This window comes from Rhineura floridana, chromosome 1, assembly GCF_030035675.1.
Source record: "Rhineura floridana isolate rRhiFlo1 chromosome 1, rRhiFlo1.hap2, whole genome shotgun sequence".
In the NCBI taxonomy this organism is placed as follows: Eukaryota; Metazoa; Chordata; class Lepidosauria; order Squamata; family Rhineuridae; genus Rhineura; species Rhineura floridana.
In genome coordinates this window covers 75,426,560-75,445,100 of record NC_084480.1, presented here as the reverse complement: position 1 = coordinate 75,445,100, position 18,541 = coordinate 75,426,560, and the positions used below count along the sequence as shown (strand labels likewise).

The following is an 18,541-nucleotide window of genomic DNA, read 5'->3' as shown; positions in this document are numbered from 1 at the left end:
ATTTTGTGCAAGATGTTATTAGTTTACCGAAATGAGACAACTTGTAAGGCTTTCCCAACTGGACTTTAAAAGATTATTCCATCGTGCTTTGATTAGGATTGGGATGAGCATTCCAAGCAGCAGTGCTCAATGATGTAAGTACCCTTGCCCAAGTTAGTGAGCAGAATTTATGTGAGCACAACTCACCTCAAGCATGGCACCCCCTTCAATTCTGCTCATTTCTGCCCTCCTCTGCCTGCTACCACCTCTAACTCCCTTGGGGAAGTGGGCGTGGCTAGCATCTATTACAAACCATGCTGTAAGATAATTTGGTTCATTCTTGCGTTTCAGCTGTGTAGTTGCAAGGAGCAAAGGGATTACTAAATATGTCATCATAGCATGGTGCTTATCTCTGCAATGAAGGGTCTTAGCTATAAAGAAAAAATCTCAAAAAAAGAAAAAAGAAAATCCAGTTTAAGAAACACAAAAAAATGACTGTAAAGGGCATTCAGTTTCTCATCTGGAAATGGATGTATCACAGCCAAAAGATACTTTTAAAAATGATTTTTTATTAATTATTGTGGCTATTCCCTGGCTGCATTTTATGTTATGCATTTGGTATGCAGTTCATATATGTATGCTTGGCCAAATGTGCACTGGGGAAAATAGCCAAATGCAAAGTTGTTTTGTTGCATTGGGTCTTTCTAGAGCTGCACAATTAGACACATTGTAATCTGCTCCAGGTCAATCCAGAAGTTCATTATTTCTATTCCTGTTATCAATAATGTCCAAAGGGAGACATGCTATTGTCTGTGGACATTCAGATATGTCCATTTTCAGGATTGGCCTGTAAGGCATACATGCAGGCTTGTTACTGGCTAACCCCAAATATGGTCATAACTGTGTGTAGGCAAATCTAGAAATACTTGCGGGGGGAGGGGGAGATATGTCTTTCATTACATTCACTCATGCCTAAAGAGAGTAGGCATTTCTAGATATAGAGGTGTTAAATTCATCACCCTGTTTACCTGAATAAGACACTGAACAGAAAGTGAGAAGTAAACGGGGAAGGTTTACAGAGGATTTCAGTGACACACAAGAGACACACAATATATTGAGATGCCAAGACATTTTTGGTCAACAGAGACTTTCTCTTACATAAATATATGCTAACCCCACCTACTCTCATTGAAACACATTTGAAGACATTTTAAATGGTTTGGAGTACTATATAACAGCCCTTTCCCCATTTTTAGTGAACAACTATTTGTCGTATATAATCTAGAAGAGCATATAGCATGCAATCCTATAAGGCTTGGGAATGGGGATGGCATTGGACAGCAGCTCTCACTTCAAGCCACTAGTTTAAAAAGTGACTTGGCCAGTTCTCCTTCTTGAGCTAGCACAATGGAAATGATGGACATAATAAGATGGACACACAGATTTGGTATATGTTGCCCAGGGAGTGTGCAAACAGTCTGGAATCCTGTACCAATTATGCATGTGTAACTCTGCTTAGTTAAATAGGTTAACTGCATGTAAATTAGTACAGGATTGCAAACAAAGAAAATTAAATACAGTCTGAAAATTCAACATGTCATACACATTTTCCTGCATAGAGAGTATGTAAAATAAGATCTTATTTGAATGAAAATACAAAATGAGCTCAGTTTTCTAATAACTGAAGCAGTTTCAGCATTTTGATAAAAAAAATAAAAATTAGGAGTGTTAACATCAAAGTGATCAAGCAACTATCTGCAGAAATTAACCCTTTTATTATATTGTATATTGTAGTAGTAAAGTTTGTTGGAAGTGCATGAATAAAAAGTTAGTGAAATTACAGGAGGAACAATCTATGTAGCAATAATAGGTGCATTCACTGTGCATCTGAAACGGGGGGAAAAAAAGAGTTTTCACTCATTTTGGCCTAAAACGTTGTGTTCAGGTTTCCAGAATTCTGACATCAGAACCCAGATAACACTGATTAGAACCATAAGGCTTTACAATAAAAGCTAAAATATTGACCATATGATGGCAAAAAGTCTTTATTTTGTGGTTAACTTATTCTCTTCTAGCTACTCTCTGATGAAGTGGGTGGTGCTGTGGAGGAGGACCTCCTTCTCCTAGACAAGGACCTCGATCGTTCTGCACTGTAGGCAACATGCTTATCACAGTTTTGTATCTGAGCTTCAAGGAAATCCCTTTGTTGTTGGCTGATTGTTTGGCTAATCAGTCCAGGGAGAGCTTGAATGCTACCAATTAATGTTTCCAATTTTGTTTCCAGAGTAACAATCCTCTTCTCGAAGTCTTCACTTCTTTCATTTAAGTCAGAAATCATATCATACATGATATTTTGAGTCTGAAAGAAGAAGGAAATGGTAGAAGAGTTATGCAAGGGACGTTTTTCTGTTGCATTTCAAATGCTTTCATTTTATTTATCTCTGGAACAGTGCAGAGTGACAGTAAAATAACAGCACAAATTGTGGCATCGTAAACCAGCTTCACAATCAACCCAAGCCAGCTTCAGAAAGTGTAGTTCAGCTTCCAAGCTGTACTACACAGGTATATTGCGATGAAGCTATGCATTTCTTAGTAGAGCACCTTCAAATTTCAAGCAAACAGTGATTTGGGTTGGAAAATCCTTCTGAAGTACAGAGATACAGAAACTTGACAGCTTAGTGAATACTATTTACAGTAGAAGCTGAAAAGCTTCTCTCTCTGCAGATGGATTCTGTTAGATCCACTGTGCTTTCATTTTCCCTCAACATTTGCAATAAAGTGAATTGCATCTTTCTAAGGCCTCTGCACACATCATGTAGTGGCAAATGTGTTTTCTACACTGTGTGTACATCCAGTATTCAGATGCTGCATATCCAGGCCCCTGAGAAATGTACATTGTAACATGTACATTATGTAGCTGAAAATGGCCATTGCTTTTCAGGTGCACAGGTTAAAAAGACCTGCATACCTTAACATTTTGATGTTTGACGTGGCTCTGAGACACAAGCATATAAGTTCTATTTCATTTTGGCAATTTTGATGGGGACAAGGAAGGCAGCATTCATGAGCCACTTATAAAATCTAGTCCTATTTACTTCAACAATCTGACCCAAAGACTTAATGAATCAGACCCATAAAGTCAAAAATGGGGTTGAGATAGTATCTTTGTGTGCAAATGTTTATTGATTTGCCACCTCAAAAATGCATTTTCCTAAAAGTGAAACTGAGTTATGCATAAGCAGCATACCACTATTCATATGCATTGTGGGAAATCCAAGACACAATGCAAAATGAGAGTTTTATGTCTGTGGTACATTCAGCTCAGTGGAGACATGGAAAAGGCTACCTCAGGGGGAAAAAAGATAGTAAGATATCCATTGAAATTAAACATTCTTCTAGGGAAGGACCATAGCTCAGTGGAAGAGTCACTGCCAGTCAGAGTAGACAGTACTGGGCTGGATGGACAAATAATTGGACCTGGCATAAGGCTGCTGCCCTCTGTTCCAACTAGCTAATGGTGTTATAATAAAAACCTTTTAATCAATTGTCTGATACCCTCAATGCAAAATTGAACCCCCACCCCAGTCAGTGGAGGCTGGTCCATTATGGCAAATGGGGCACCGCCCCACCAACGTCAGGTTTTTCCAAATTCACCTGCCTTCTTACTTATAACCAGGCCAGAGGGTGATTCTGGCTGTCTGCTTCCTCCTCCCTAATCTCAGTGCTTGCAGAACTCAGTAGAGAGGAGAACAGGAATAAAAGTAAAATTAGTTGGCTCTTCCTGTCATTGGCTCTAACTCTGCTCATCATTGGCTCAAGCTCTATCTACTATTGGCTTCTCTGTCTTCCACTACACCAGTCACAACGGGCACCAGCCACTACTGTCTCTGCTTCTTGGGCCTTGTTGTCAGACTGGCATCTCAAGAAAATATCTGTACCTTGAAAATTGTACAGAATAGATGGCCCCACCTTCTCTGATCCCTCTCTGCATCTTCTAGCTTTCTTTTCCTTAGATCACCATCCTTCAGTTTTCTCTCTCTTATCACACTGCTTATTCTGCTACTTTCCTTCAGCCAGCCAGCATCTCTCTCAATTTCTCATCTCTTAGCACCAGTTATCTCCTGGAACTACATCCCAGTTCTTTGCTTGTTCTCTTCCTCCTCACTAGCCCATACAGCTCCTCCTATTCCAAGCCCATGTGTGAAGTTTCCCACAGCCAAAGGGAGCTTTCACTTTCCTCACAGAAGCTGAACCATTTGTGAACATTGGGTTGGCTCCTAAGATAAGGGAACAGAAGCAAGTTCACAGAAACAAAATTTCCTGCTCCATCCTGCAGCTGCCTGCATGACTTAAGGGTTTCTCTGGAGGGACTTCCCAAACAATGTGGGTGATTAAGGGTGATTCTATCTTCTCTAGTGGCTTATTGTGCCCTTTGGGGATGGCTGCAGGTGGTTGCGGGTAGGTGTATGTGCTGCTGTTGCTGCAGGACATGTCCCGTCCATGAATTTGCTTCCATTCATTTACCTTAGGATACAAAGCACTGTGTTCCAGAGAGTTTACTCTCACATCAATTATAATGTTCAAGAACATCCCTCAATGCCATTCAATGAATGTCTGGTAGAGTTCGCAGACATTAAGTAAACTTGATACGTTTTGTCTAAAAATTCAAGAAATATGTTTATAGTTCTTGCTGTAGCCTGAATTGCCTTTTACCTTAAAACTCAGAGAGAAGATGAAAGTCAGTTTACAAAAGCAAAGAAATACGTTGATGTCCAGTGTTAAGTGTTGCACTGACCTTTGCCAAGTCCACCAAAGTGTTTGCCTGATCGTTCAATTTCCTCTGTTCCATTTTAACACTTCTTAATCTAAAAGATGAAAATTCAAGTCAGATCACTCTTTTTTTGCCAGCTCATCAAACTTGAATACAGCATGCATCTAAACAGATAACTGCATGGACAATGTCTTGAATACTTTGTATACAGTCATAACTGGTTATGTGTCTGGTACAATGAAAAAGCATGCTTCCTTAACACCGCAAAAAACAAAGAAGAGAGCAAGAAAATGTGATGTCCCCGAGACTACTAATTGCCATGATTAACGCTGAATTCAAAGTAGGAGGTAAGGATTTATTCATAGTGTATGAAAGAAAGCCAAAACATTCCTTAAAGCTCCAGTATCCTGGCAAGTAGACATAGGAAGTAATAAACAACAATTCATTCTCCTTATTACTGCCTTAATAATTCAGCCTCTTCCTTATGCCTACATGATTAGATACAGGTATAAGCCCTCTTCAGTCTGAAATGGATTTGGTTAGGAGGTGTTTGAACCTGATGAAAATACAGTGATAAGTGAGTTCCTTGTTAATTTTAAAAAGCTTTTATCTGACCAGCAGCTAAATAAACAGCATCATTGTTAATATGTTAGTTTCACTCTCCTTAACGTTGCTTACTTGGAATACCATTAATTGTTTTTGATGTGTACACATAATAGCCTTCTTAGTTGGTTTAGCTGGCCTGTTTATCTGTAGGTGATTAAACTAGAACACTATGAAGTATCGTATCTGAATACTATAAAAGAGACTCCTGGGTATATTTTTCCCTTAGTGACTAAGTAATTCCATTCATGTTGATTAGCCGAGCATGGTAAGAGGGGGAAAAAAAAGCTGTATTATTTTGCACTGTAATATGAAAATGTGTGCTTGTTTAAGGTTGATGCCCAATGCGTTTGACTAAGGCTGCTAATTTACCCCCTCAGGATTCAAACTGTATGAGAACAGAAAGTTTCAAATCTGTAATACTATCCATGATAGAGATAAGCCTTGATGCAAATTGTGAATGGGCAAAATAGATCCAAGTGGTTCCCTCCTTCTTCTCCTTTTTTAAAATGTATGTGCTTCAATGAATAAAATAGTCCACTCCAGAATTCCATATATACACCAAAGCACACACACAGAGCTCCAGTAATAGCAGGCTTTCCCATTCATTCCAGTGGAGAAGGAAGTTCTACATATGTTTCCTTTGCACAGATAGATCTGTTACCTGAAGTAAACGTAGAGGCCTTGCAGGCAGGGGCACTATCTGTATGTAAGGAGCTGCTGGAGGGTTGTCTCCTTTATGAGCGCAATCTATCATCATAAGGTTACAAAGGTAATGAAGGACTTTGTGTGTCTAAGCCAGCAGGGTGTTGCACAATCTTTCATTGATAATTGTATGAGGACGTTATTCAGTCCATAACACATCCATGATTTGTCATTGTTTGGTGCTCCATGCTTTTAAACATGGAAGTTTTATATCTCATTAAAGAGAAACAAACTATCCTGCAATTGGGCATTGGTCTCACACTATCCCAACTCTCTTTAATTGTTGGTGTTCCTTCATTTATTTATTTAAAATGTGTTTATCCTGAATTAGTGCCATTGCACCTATGCACTCATTCACCATTGATAACTAACTAATGATTTCCCCCCCCAATAATTTATTTCAGCAGAAGCTAAACCTGGTTCTTTCACAATCCCAGAACTCAGCTGTTTCATGATTCCACCTAAAGCTCATCCTTCCAGCACTATGCATTCCATTTATTGGGGTGAATGTGAATGAATGAACGTATGGCTGCAGTCACACAAATTCAGCATTATTGTGGAAGGTAGGAGGGGGACTCAAACTCACCATTTCAGGAGGGGGAAGAATGTATGTCCAGGAACACATAAGAGAGAAAGTAAGAGATACTGTGACCCAGTTCTCAGATAATGCTAAGCCAAACCATGGCTAAGCATGAACAAGTGAACATGCAGGTACTCAGAGGAAAAATCAGAGGAAACAGCATGGATGCTTCACTCCTCCTCCAGTCCTGCTCCTGTTACATTACCCCGAGCTAAGCCACGGTTTGGCTTAGCATTATGTCTGAACCTGGGGGTTGTTGTTTGCCTTGCTCATAGAAACTACAAGTTGTAGCCAAGTTTTATTCTTGGCTTACCATTTATGGTTTGCTGAGGGGGGGACAAAACATGAGCCCAGGTTTGGATGCAAAGCTAAGCCAAACTATGGCTTAGCTCCAGGTACTGTGGCACCAGCAAGACTGGGGAGAAATGAAGTGGCTGCTATTTTTCCTCTGAGTACCTGCATCCTCACTCATTCATGCTTAGCCATGGTTTGCCTTCCTGTTATGCGTGAACTGGACCTGTAAGGGGCAACACTGAAATGAAATCAAGCAAGAGTGTTGGTTTGTATACAACTTTAGATGTAAGGATCATTACACATGTAGATTTGTCTATATAAACCTTTGGAAGCATATTTTAAGTAGGCCATCAATTATCCTTGGAAGACAAAAAGCTAATTACACTTTGGGTAGAGCTTGCCTGCCTGCCTGCCTGCCTGCCTGCCTGCCTGCCTGCCCCATATGAATTTTTGGAGAGATATGATACATAAATGGTATAATTTTTGTGCTGGTTATTTATCTCTCTTGCAAATGTATGTTGATAAAAAGAGATTTGCATCTTCAAGGTGTGCATATCAGCCTTGGTTGTGACTTAGGGGAAGCAAACATTTTATAAACTTATTTCTTAGCTGCGACAGTCAGATTAAAAATGATACTAGCCAGATCTTTCTCTGAAAATTAAGAAATATTGATACTCTGATTCCTTCCTTCTGAACTTCACTTATCACAGAAGAAATTCATGACTTTGGATTGCAGTTCCACAGTAGCAACCAGACTATTGAAATTCACAAATAAAGTATCCATTTGTTGCATGCAGACAGTGGTAAATTCTGCAAATTTGAAAGGAACAGCTCACACAACTTACTTCCGAGCTCTATTTTCATTGTTGAAATAAAAAGACAAAACAAAAGAAAAGAAACTGTAAAATTGACTAAAACAAATCAACACAAGGGATGGTCTTCATATGAGCACAATGGGCTCTGTTAAGCAGCTTGTAGTTCACATTTTCCCCATAGCACTCTATGGGTCAGTGATTAACAACTCAGATGCAGGATAGCATTATACTCTACTTCTATACCGCATTTTACCATGTTTGAAAATAAGCAGTGTCTTCTCATATACCATGGTATATCAGCAGACAGAGGCTGTGTTTTGCATCACATTAAACCATAGTTAATGTTTAACTATGGTTTAGTGAGAATACATAGCATGCTGGTAAAAGTCTCCACTTCATTCTCTAATCTTGGCCATGCTGCATCGGGAGCAAACATTCCAACCTGGGATCATGGTTTGTTTCCCTTAAACAAACCACAAGCAGTAAGCCAAGAACAAACTTTGGTTACCACTTGTGGTTTGTTTAGAGAGAAGCAAACCACATGTCTGAGTTCAGAACAAATGTCAAGTCAAGATTTGTAGCTTATTGCTCCTGGCACAGCGTGGCTGGGGAGTGGGAAAGGAGTGCAGTGGGGACCTTTGAGCAGCCTGCACTAGAATGCTGATTGTTTACACTGAACATTAACTATTGTTTAACGTGACATGTTAGGCAGGCCAGAGCAATATCAGTGACATGTAAACACTTCGGCTTCCATCCCAATTTGCCATTCACACATGGGAAAAATTGGTAGTTATGAAATACTAATAGGATTCTCAATTTTTAGAAGATAAGGGATCCAACATACATAAACTATGTAAGTTTTATTTCTGCTGCCCACCCCACCCCCCAGCTCAAGTCTTAGGTGGGCTAGAATTAATGCTTTAGAAAAAAACAACAAGAAGGGAAGTTAAAGGAAAATATATGGAAATGTGGATGGAAACTATATTGCCATGAATCAAAAAGGAGAAATACACGGCTCAGCTAGAAATGGAAAAATCAAATTTAGCATTCTGAATGTTAATATCCAACAGGATATCACTGGATCCGGACATGGGCCATTCCACTATTTTGCTAGAATACAATACTTAATTTAACTCCATTCATTTGACTTGGAGGCCAAGTGATGTAGGACAAATGAGAACTCAGCAGTAAAACAGAAACCTGGCTCTGCATAACAAGAAAAGATGATCACAATGGGAATGGCTTTGTCGAGTTTGTAACTCAATAGCAGATGAACAGCAGAGATCAGCAATCTTATGCAGCACTTTTGGAATTAACAGAGTAAAGTTACATCACTTTTATTAAGAATAAAGCTCGATCACATAAATACGCACATATTTTTAAAAGTTCAAAACATTTCTAGCAAGAGACACCCAGAAAGTAAGGTTAAGAGACAAAACTGAAGTATATACTCTATTAAACAAACATATGGCAGTTAATAGCTATCCTCTCCTGTGCTGATCAGGTTTTCACATCAAGAAACACATCTTGATGTGAAAAGAAATAATGATCCATGAAGATTAATTCTGTGTTCAGCTAGCTCACTGTAGGGCAGGGCTGGGAACCCATGACTTTCTAGAAGTTTTTGGACTATAACTCCCATCAGCCCCAGCTAGCATGGCCAATCCTCATCCTTGCTGTAAGGGCTGCAGACCAATCTTAAACATGTTCACTCGGAAGTAGGTCCCACCGAATTCAATGGGATTTACTTCCTAACAAGCATGTATGACTGTTGTAATATCTGAATTCAGCTCAAATTTATTACACTTTGTAATTCATACACCAAGAACCCACCCTCTAAACGGTACAACAGAATGCAACATCATAACACAATGCAATTTTTGTGGAAATAGCTTTTCCAACCATTTTTTTAGTATGTGCTTTTCTATAGTCAGCAACATTTAACCTCACACCTTTGCTAAACTAAACTAATAGTCATTGTGAGGCTGTTGTTTTACAACTTAAAAACATACTGTATAACCATTAATGAATTAAGCTTCTTCTGTCCTCCAAAGCAGAAAAGGAAATATCATTACAGCCATTTAATATTTTCAAATCAACAGCAAAAAAAGAGAAGCACGATTCATTTATGAAACTTATTTTTTTCTATATCTGGTGTAATGTGTGACTACAGACTCCTTGCAATGAGATTCATGAGTCTCAGATAGGCTCTGTCCATAGATCTCTGTGCAGTGAATATCCAGAGGTCCCACTTGCGGCCTATTGCCGAAATAAAACACAGACACCATTGCTTGGGTAAATAATGGGCCACTTTATTTAAACAGAATCAATTGAATAATGAACTTGCAGAAGGGAGATTAAGGGCGGGAGCATTCTGGTGATCCAGGCAAAGCCTGTTAGCAGCTATCGGGCGACCATGCCCTGCCTGAGCCTGGGGCTGCCCTGTGCCAGCCCCCCAGCTCCAGCCACACCCTGAAGATGTGTAGGGGGTCCAACCCGCATCACCGCCCCTCGGAGCCCTGAAACTCCGAGCGGATGAGGCACGTTGGCCCCAAAGGCGGCCCGTACCCTGTCCCCGGGCCATGTAGCCCTGAGCTGCAGGCCTCCGGACCGCCTGTCACCCCCAAAGGTGCCTAAAGGTGTCACCTAGCTGCCCTTTCCCTTTAACCTTTCCCCGCACTTCTTCGCCACAGAAGGGGGACAAGCCTCTGCTTAGTCCCCCTTTACCCCACACCCGATAAGAATCTGGTGTAAACCCTTCTGCAGGTCCCTTAGAAAGATGTCGTTGCCCATGTCCGTCAAATGGACGCCATCAGGCCGAAACAGCTCAAGCTTGTTGTGGCCCACCTCTGGGTGGTGGATGACAGAACCTCCCAAGTCCCTAAGGGCCCTCTGAATTTGCCTGTTCACCTTTTTCCGTGCCCTGCCCATCCCTCGTGGGTCACCGGCACAATTCCACCTCCTGCGTGGCAGGATGTCTGACCACACTAAGTGCACCCCCGGCCAGCGACGTGCAATGGCCCGGAGGTCACCGCATGCCTGTTCAATTAGGGCCTTGCCCTTTAACAGACCCAAGTCGTTGCCCCCGAGGGGGATCATCAGCACCTGGGGCACTGCCACTTCCACAGCCGGTTGAAACAAGGCTGGCAGGAGCCCGTCCCAATGCATCCCCCGACGTCCCAGCCACCGCACTGCGGCCCATTGACTGAGCCCCAGCTGCGTGCCAAAGTGAGACTTCGCCGCCCTGCGGCCCGCCCAGAACATCATACTGTGGCCACATAGGAGGATGCGTGGCTGCTCCGATCTTGTCCAGCGATCTGTTGAAACAACAACGACATTGGGTAACAAAAAAAAAAGGGGGGCCTGGGGGGGCCAACATCTAGCCGCTGGCGTCGTGTGTGTCAGCAAGTGGTCTAACGTAGGCCTTGTACGCGTCTGAGGACCACCCGCCCACAGCCTGAAGCCTGTCTTTAGAGAAGCCCAATAGGGCCGCCATGGAGGCCGCGCCTATCCGGAAGGAGTGTGTCCCGAACTTACTGGGGTCCACGCCTAAATTCCCCAGTGCAGCCTTCACCACGGACCAGAACTGGTATCTGGTAAGGGGCTGGGAGTTCCTATGTATGAATAGGTACCCTGACTGCAACCCCCTCGCTGCCACAAAACCGCGCAGGGCTGTTACTGGGCAGAGTTCTTGCTGCCGGCATGGGGCTAATACCACCAGGCACCCCTTACCATGCTGGTCCGTTTTAGACCGCCTGAGCCGCAGGAGGGCCCGCTCTGCCCTCCAGCTGAGGTCGGAGACTAGCAGAGCTTGGAGGGAGTTATCCATCTTAGAAGCCGCCACCACCTCCCCAATTCGGAAGGCCCCAAAAAACAGAGTGAGGGCCGCAGCATGATATAGCAGGGCCTCGAAAGGGGAAGAACACAAGTGCTTCCACTGTCCCTGCAAGCCAAACAATAGCTCCGGGGAAAAGGGGAGGCATGCATCCGGGGGGCAAGGGCGCTCGTGGGACCAACCCTCCAGCATCCGGCGCACCCTAAAGTCACCCGTGTAGTCCTGAAAGCCCCGTGCCTTCGCTAGGAAAGCAAGGCCTGAGAGCTTACCTTTGATGGTCCTGACTGAAAGGCCTCTCCGTTTCCCCTCCATGCAGAACTCCATAAGCTGCTCGACCGGGATGGGCCACTCCTGGGCGTAACCCCTGGACTCTCTGAAGTTTGATAGATCCCTACCTGCCCCCTGGTAGCTGGCCAAAGTGCTGGGCGCCACAGAAAGGCTTATGGCCCTTTCTGATTCAATCCTCCAATCTCCCATAGTGCTGGGGAGAACACCTCCGGCAGAGCCCTTGCCCACGGTGCCAGCTGGCGAAACTTCTCCATCTGGTTCCGTGATAGAGCATCAGCAATACTATTGTCAATACCCGGAACGTGGCGCGCCAGGAACTGAATATTATAGCGAAGACATTGGAGCACGAATGCTCGCACCAGACGCATAACGTTGGGGTTTCTAGAGGACAGGGTGTTAATAACGTGCATGTGGGGAGGTTGTTGCACCAAAAGTGGACTGAGGAATTACCCAACTTGTCGGGCCAGAGGTGTACGGCCACGACAATGGGGAAGAACTCCAAGAACGTCAGGTCTCTGGTCAGGCCAGCCAGTGTCCAGCCCTGCGGCCAGCTGCCGTGGCACCATGAGTCATGAAGAATGACCCCAAAACCGAAGGCACCTGAGGCATCGGAGTGCACCTGTAGCTCTGCCTCCAACAGGCGATCCCTTCTCCATAGGGAGACCCCATTAAATTCCCGCAAGAAGGTGGACCACACTGTCAGGTCAGCCCTAAGAGCGGCTGTCACCCGTGTGCGGTGGTAGGATCGTGATAGGCCAGCCATGGCGTCATATACGCGCCGCAGGAAGGCACAGCCAGGCACTACAACCCTGCAGGCAAAGTTCAGATGGCCTGCCAGCCGTTGGAGAGTGGCTAATGTCACCTTATTAGAACTGACCACCTCTGAGATCTTCTCCCTGAGGGCCCCCAACTTGACATGAGCGAGCCTGCAGCATTGGGCCACCGTATCTATCTCGATGCCCAGAAACGTGATAGCGGTGGATGGGCCCTCAGTTTTCTCGGCCGTGAGGGGGACGCCCAGCTCCCCAGCCAGCCCCGCGAAATGTGCCATGAACGCCCTACAGGTGCCTGAGTCCGCAGGGCCCGCAAACAGGTAGTCATCCAAATAGTGTACCACTGATTGCAAGCCTGCGCGCCTCTTGACCGCCCACTCCAAGAAGGAGCTGAAGCGCTCGAAAACAGAGCATGATATAGAGCAGCCCATAGGCAATGCCCTGTCCACGTAATATTCACCCTCAAAAGCCAAGCCCAACAGCTCGAAGTCCTGTGGGTGGACCGGGAGGAGGCGGAAAGCAGACTTGATGTCACACTTTCCCATAAGGGCCCCAACCCCGCAGTCCCTGACCATTCGCACAGCACAGTCGAATGATGTGTAGCGGACCGAGCACAGCTCCGCTGGGATGAAGTCATTGACTGACTCACCCTGTGGAAAGGACAGGTGGTGTATCAGGCGAAATTCACCTGGTGCCCTCTTGGGGATGAGGCCCAACGGGGAAACTCTGAGTGAGGGGATGGGTGGTGCAGCAAAGGGGCCCAAAACCCGGCCGGCTACTACTTCCTTCCTAATTTTTTCTCTCAGAACTGATTCCCTGCCTTCCACTGACTTAAGGTTGCGGGACATGAAAGGTCGCCTGGGACCCAAATAGGGGATCCGAAAACCCACTGTGAAGCCTTCGAGTAAAAACTGGGCATCTTGGACTAGGGGGTAAAGGTGGAGTAAGTGTTGGAGCTCGGCGATTTTAATTGGGCTGGGGCCCCTTTCCCTGAGCTGCGCCTGCAGCCCCTGTCTTCCTTGCGCCAGCCGAATCCCTGTTTCCACCCCTGAAGGGGCGGCCCCTGGGGCAGCTAGTGCAGGCGTGGGGCCCCCCACATATGGCACATTCATGTCTGAACCTGCACGGGCTCCGACCGCAAAGGCCACGTGAGCTGAACTCCAAGCAAAGCAGGCGGGGTTGAACCCCCTGCCCCGCAGGCCCGCGGGAAGCAGTTGCTGATGCCTGGCGCGCCAAGAGATGGCCGCTGTCCGCCCTATCACCTGCCATGGGTCTAGAATGTGCCATAAATTGCAGCCACAGGTCAGCCTCCTTTTTGTCCCAGGGGAGGGATGTATCAAAAGCCGTCCTCATACGGAACGCCTGGTCGTAGTCCAGCCATGCCGTCCCTTGAAACTCAGAGTAGCCCCGATATATGATATCGAGGTATTTGATCAGTACTGAGGCCCTATGAGGCTGCCTCTGTATTACCACCCCCATGTACGTAAGGAATGCAGGCAGCCAGTTAGACCAAGAGCGCTCTACCCATAGGCGCTTGGGCCTATCGGGCTCTGCATGTTCCCCTTTATCCTTATCCTTCCCAACCGGCTCCCTGTACAAGAGCGATAATAGGTCCACGTACTCTCCCCTCCATATTCTGTCCTTCGTAGCAGGCAGAAGATGAAAACCCAGTGGGGCAGACGTTTCCCCAAAAGGTATGGCCCCCTCTCTGACTGATCCCAGGGGGTCGGATATCTCTGCAGGGGGGTTGGCAGACAGGGCGGGCTGATGCCCTCCTTCCATCGCCGTCCCAGCAGCGAGGTGCCAGACCTGCTCGCAGGCCTCCCTTAGGGGATGCTGCTGCTGTGGCGTAACCTCCCCCCCGCCGGCGGGAGTCCCTGCCTGCCCATATCCCTCGGTTACCGCTGGTGGGGAAAAGGGCCAGTAGGGGTATCCCCAGGGGGCCCAGCTCCACTGCCGCTGCCCTTGTTGTTGTGGCATGATAGAGGACTCACCCTGTGTGCTTTCCGCCGAAGGTCCTTGTGTGGGCTGCATTGTTGGGGCTGCTTGCAAGGTGGGAGTTGCGCCTGGCTGTATGCTGGGCGTCCTCGCCTCAGCCCTGGGCCCGGCCTCCAGCACATCCAGTTGCGCTAAGATGGAAGCAACAGCCCCTGCATCAGCACTGTTCACTGGCCGCTGCGTTTTCCCCCGAGACCGTTTGGGTGGTGGGTCCTTCTCCTTCCCTGTCACAGGTTGGTCCCGAGGTGCACTAGGATGGCCTGAGCCATGCTCTAGGGCTTCCAACCTGGCTAATATGGCCGCCCATGGTGGCCCCTCCCCACTCCTTGCCCCCTCCGCCGCTGGGGGTGGGCATCTCCCCCCTGCTTTGGGGGCCTTTCCTTTCCCTTTTGGCCCCCCTTGTCCTTTCTTGGGTGGCATACTAGAGGGAGATAGGGGCCCCGCTTATAAAATGACGTGATTTCAAAACGTTGTGAAGGGGCCCGCCTGCTTATTCTATACCCCCTCCCGGCACCCAATTATTCTGGAGGGGAGCCTAATTGCCCTGCACGTGGCAAGGATTGATGGTTGGGGTCGTGCCCCACCTACCCCCGCGTTAATTAAAATTAATAATTAAATTTAAAAGTTGCCGGCCAAAGGCCGCCCAGCCTGTGGTCCTCGCCGCTGCTGGATCCGATCCTGCACTGCCGCCTCGTAGTGACTGCCCCAGGATCCTCGCCGCATAGGCCTTGGTGCCAGCCGCCGCTGCCTCCCTGTCTCTCAATGAGGCTGGGGGGGGCTCGCCGCCGCCCAGCCACCCTGGCCTCAGGAAGCCTCCGGAGGCCCACGTGCGCCGGCAAAGGAGCCGCGCCGCGCCGAAGCTGCTGCTGCGGCTGCCGAAATTGCTGCCGAAAGGAGCCACGCCACACCGAAGCTGCTGCTGCGGCTGCCGAGATTGCCGCCAAAAGGAGTCGCGCCGTGCCGAAGCTGCCGCCGAAAGGAGCCGCGCCGCGCCGAAGCTGCTGCTGCGGCTGCCGAGATTGCCGCCGAAATTTGAACTGGATGGTGGGAAGCAGGCGGGGCGGCCTTAAATAGCCTTCAGCCGCCCCGCCTTCTTGCCGCGTCACACGACGGCGCGCCAGCGCGCCGTGTGTGCACGCATCCCCCAAGATGGCGGCCTGGACATCGACAGCGGCCGCAAGCTCGTCCCTCTGCCCGGTAGGTCCCGGGCACGGAACGGGATTCTGGTAATACATCAGGTGAGGAAAAACAAAGTGGAGAATAGGAATTACAAATCAGCCTCATTCTGACATAATGCTAAACCATGGTTGAGTGAAGTACTGTGAACTTTGGGTTGCATGCTCACTGTTATTCCTCCTTCTCTGGCTGTGAGAAGCTGTAGTTAATCATGGTTTGTTGAAATGAGCCAACTTCAAACTGTAGATTATAAAGGTGGCCTGTTTTAGCAAACCATAGTTAAGATTAACTACAGTTTAGGGTACATACAACATGCTAAACTGTGGTAAATATAAAGTGGAAGCAGAAGTTTCCAATGTCCTCCTTGCATCTGCACAAAAATCAGATGCTTGCTGCAGCTCATTCTTGTAATGCTAAGCCATAGTTTAGTGTTACATCTGAACACTGCCACCTTATTTTGCAGCTTCTTTGAACAAGCTGTTAGTCTTTTTCTTGCCTTTATAGTGCTGTCAAGATAGCTTTCTGATTTAACTTACTGGTCTAAGGTTTCCACCTGGAGATTCATTAAAAGCAGTACATACAGTTTGTATTTTAACTGTTACCCAGATTCTGGGGTTTTGTCTGATGCAGAGCCCTGAGAAAGTCAACATTTTGGGGCTTTTGTCCCCATATGCACTACCAGGGCTGGCACCAGGTATGCTGGGGCCCTTGGGCACCAGCCTGACCCAGGCCCTGGCACATGCATGCACCACTTACCTCTCCCTGAAGGGCCCCTACTTAGGGTGGGTAGGTAGTGCTCCCTTCTGCGATGCACGGCACAGATTGTGGAAGGGAACTCCCAGGCACCCCCCCTGCCACACAGGCCTGTGACGGCCACCTGCAACATGGTCCATCTACCTCCCCCTTGAGGTAAATGCTGGTCGCCAGGGCCAGCGCCAGGCATGCTGACTGCGCAGGTGCAAGCCTGCCATTAACCAAGATGGCAGCCTAGGTTTCCCTAAGGGCCTGATGCCTCTGCCACCATCATGGTTGATGGCATGAGTGCCCATGCCTGCCATCAACCAAGATGGTGGTAGGGGCACCAGCCCCTTAAAGAAGCCTCCACCATCATCTTGGTTGATGGCACCCTGTGCCTGCAGCGCACAAAGCAGCATGAGACAGGAGAGAACGGTAAGGGAGCAAGCGAGCAGGCGGGCTGGAAGATCCCTCCCTGCGATCTGCGGCAAGGAGCCTGCCACAGATCACAGAATGGGAGCACTACTCACCCACCCAATGAACATCCCTTCAGGGGCCCCTGTGGGCTGTGGGGCCCTTAGCCAGGGCCTGACCTGGTTGCCCTTTGGTGCCGGCCTTGTGCACTACCCTATATATCTATTGCTAATTCGCTAGGCTCTCTTACCTTCTGCCATTCCAAGCATTCTCAATGTGCTGTGGGGCGGGTGAATGAAGAAGATAAACTTATAGCAATTACTATCTGCCACCAGTTTCCTGTGGCCCAAATTGTGGTGGACTCCTCCTGTACTGACATAACAGTGGCTGACCACTCTCCAATGTCAGGCATGAATGATATATGAGGAATCTGCAATGCTTCCATTATCGTTGCATAGAGTCTGCAGTTTCTGAAGATTATTACATATCAGGAATTGATTCCAAGTTGAAAGATACTGTCTGTTCCCATGCCTTCTAAATGGATAACTACAAGGCATCTACTTTTTGAGATGCCAAAGTAGAGCCAACTATTATCCCATTATCTTTTCACCAACTGTAATCCTTGCCGCAGCAATAACATTGATTTTAAATGAGTCAATAATTTTGATATGAAATGATTACATTATGTACTCATGACTAAAACTGGCATAGTGGTAGAATGTACTGGTTGTAATAATTAAAATAATTGGAAAATTCAATTAAACTTATTTGTCACATAATAAAACAAGGAGCTATCAATTGGTGGTGAGCATAATGAAACATTCTTTTGTCAGTCGTAACACCTGCCAGAAAATTGACAACAGGTGAAATTGATATTCAAATCTATTTTATATAATATACTAGCATCATTCTTCTTCCAAATAACAATGTGTTTGAAATTATTTTTCTTTAAGCTACAGCAAAGATAATCCATATTGAAGTAAGGGGGATGGAGCATACATGAAGAGGCAGAGAGGTGTGAACTTGTACATTTATTTCCAAAAGGTTTCCCACTTTCTCATCCCTATGCCTTGGATATCCCTGGAAACTTCATGAAGTGTCTCAGACATCTTTCCTTTTAAAAAATGTAGGCACGATCTATATGGGCATTGGATTGTGCATCTCAATAAATTTCCATTTATGGATCCTATCATTTGCCTTCAGTGGGGTGTGGAGTCCAATGCACATTGAGATACACAATATTCCCTCCCACTCCCACTGAAGGTGAATTTGGGATAGCTATCTATCCCAAAACTATAATATCCACATTAGAAATTGAACCTGCCAGATTACCACAGTTTCTCAAATAAGGGAAAAATAGACAAACCAAAATGGTACTTACTGGTGAATAGCTTGCAAGAATTTGCGCTGATGTTTCCTTACTTTCGCATGGTCTATCTTTTTTACCAGCTTTGTATTTTTATAAATTAACCATGTTTCCCTGAGTACATTGGCAGCTGCATTTTTTACCTGTTTAACAAAAGAAAAGACCAGGCTGACTGAAACAGCACTACACATCCCTTTGAGTCTTCCTTA

At 46.2% G+C, this 18,541-nt stretch overlaps 1 protein-coding gene across 1 annotated transcript in view; it reads right to left on the bottom strand.

Annotated features, from left to right (window-relative positions):
- Positions 1-1,781: 1,781 nt before the first annotated feature.
- KCNN2 (potassium calcium-activated channel subfamily N member 2) overlaps positions 1,782-18,541 on the bottom strand; it is a 137,484-nt gene continuing 120,724 nt past the window's right edge. Inside the window, exons 7-9 of the mRNA XM_061593233.1 lie at positions 18,348-18,475; positions 4,775-4,844; positions 1,782-2,338 (exon numbers count right to left, since the gene is read on the bottom strand). Coding sequence (XP_061449217.1) covers positions 2,051-2,338; positions 4,775-4,844; positions 18,348-18,475 — 486 coding nt within the window. The 3' untranslated portion in view covers positions 1,782-2,050. The remainder of the gene's footprint in view (positions 2,339-4,774; positions 4,845-18,347; positions 18,476-18,541) is intronic.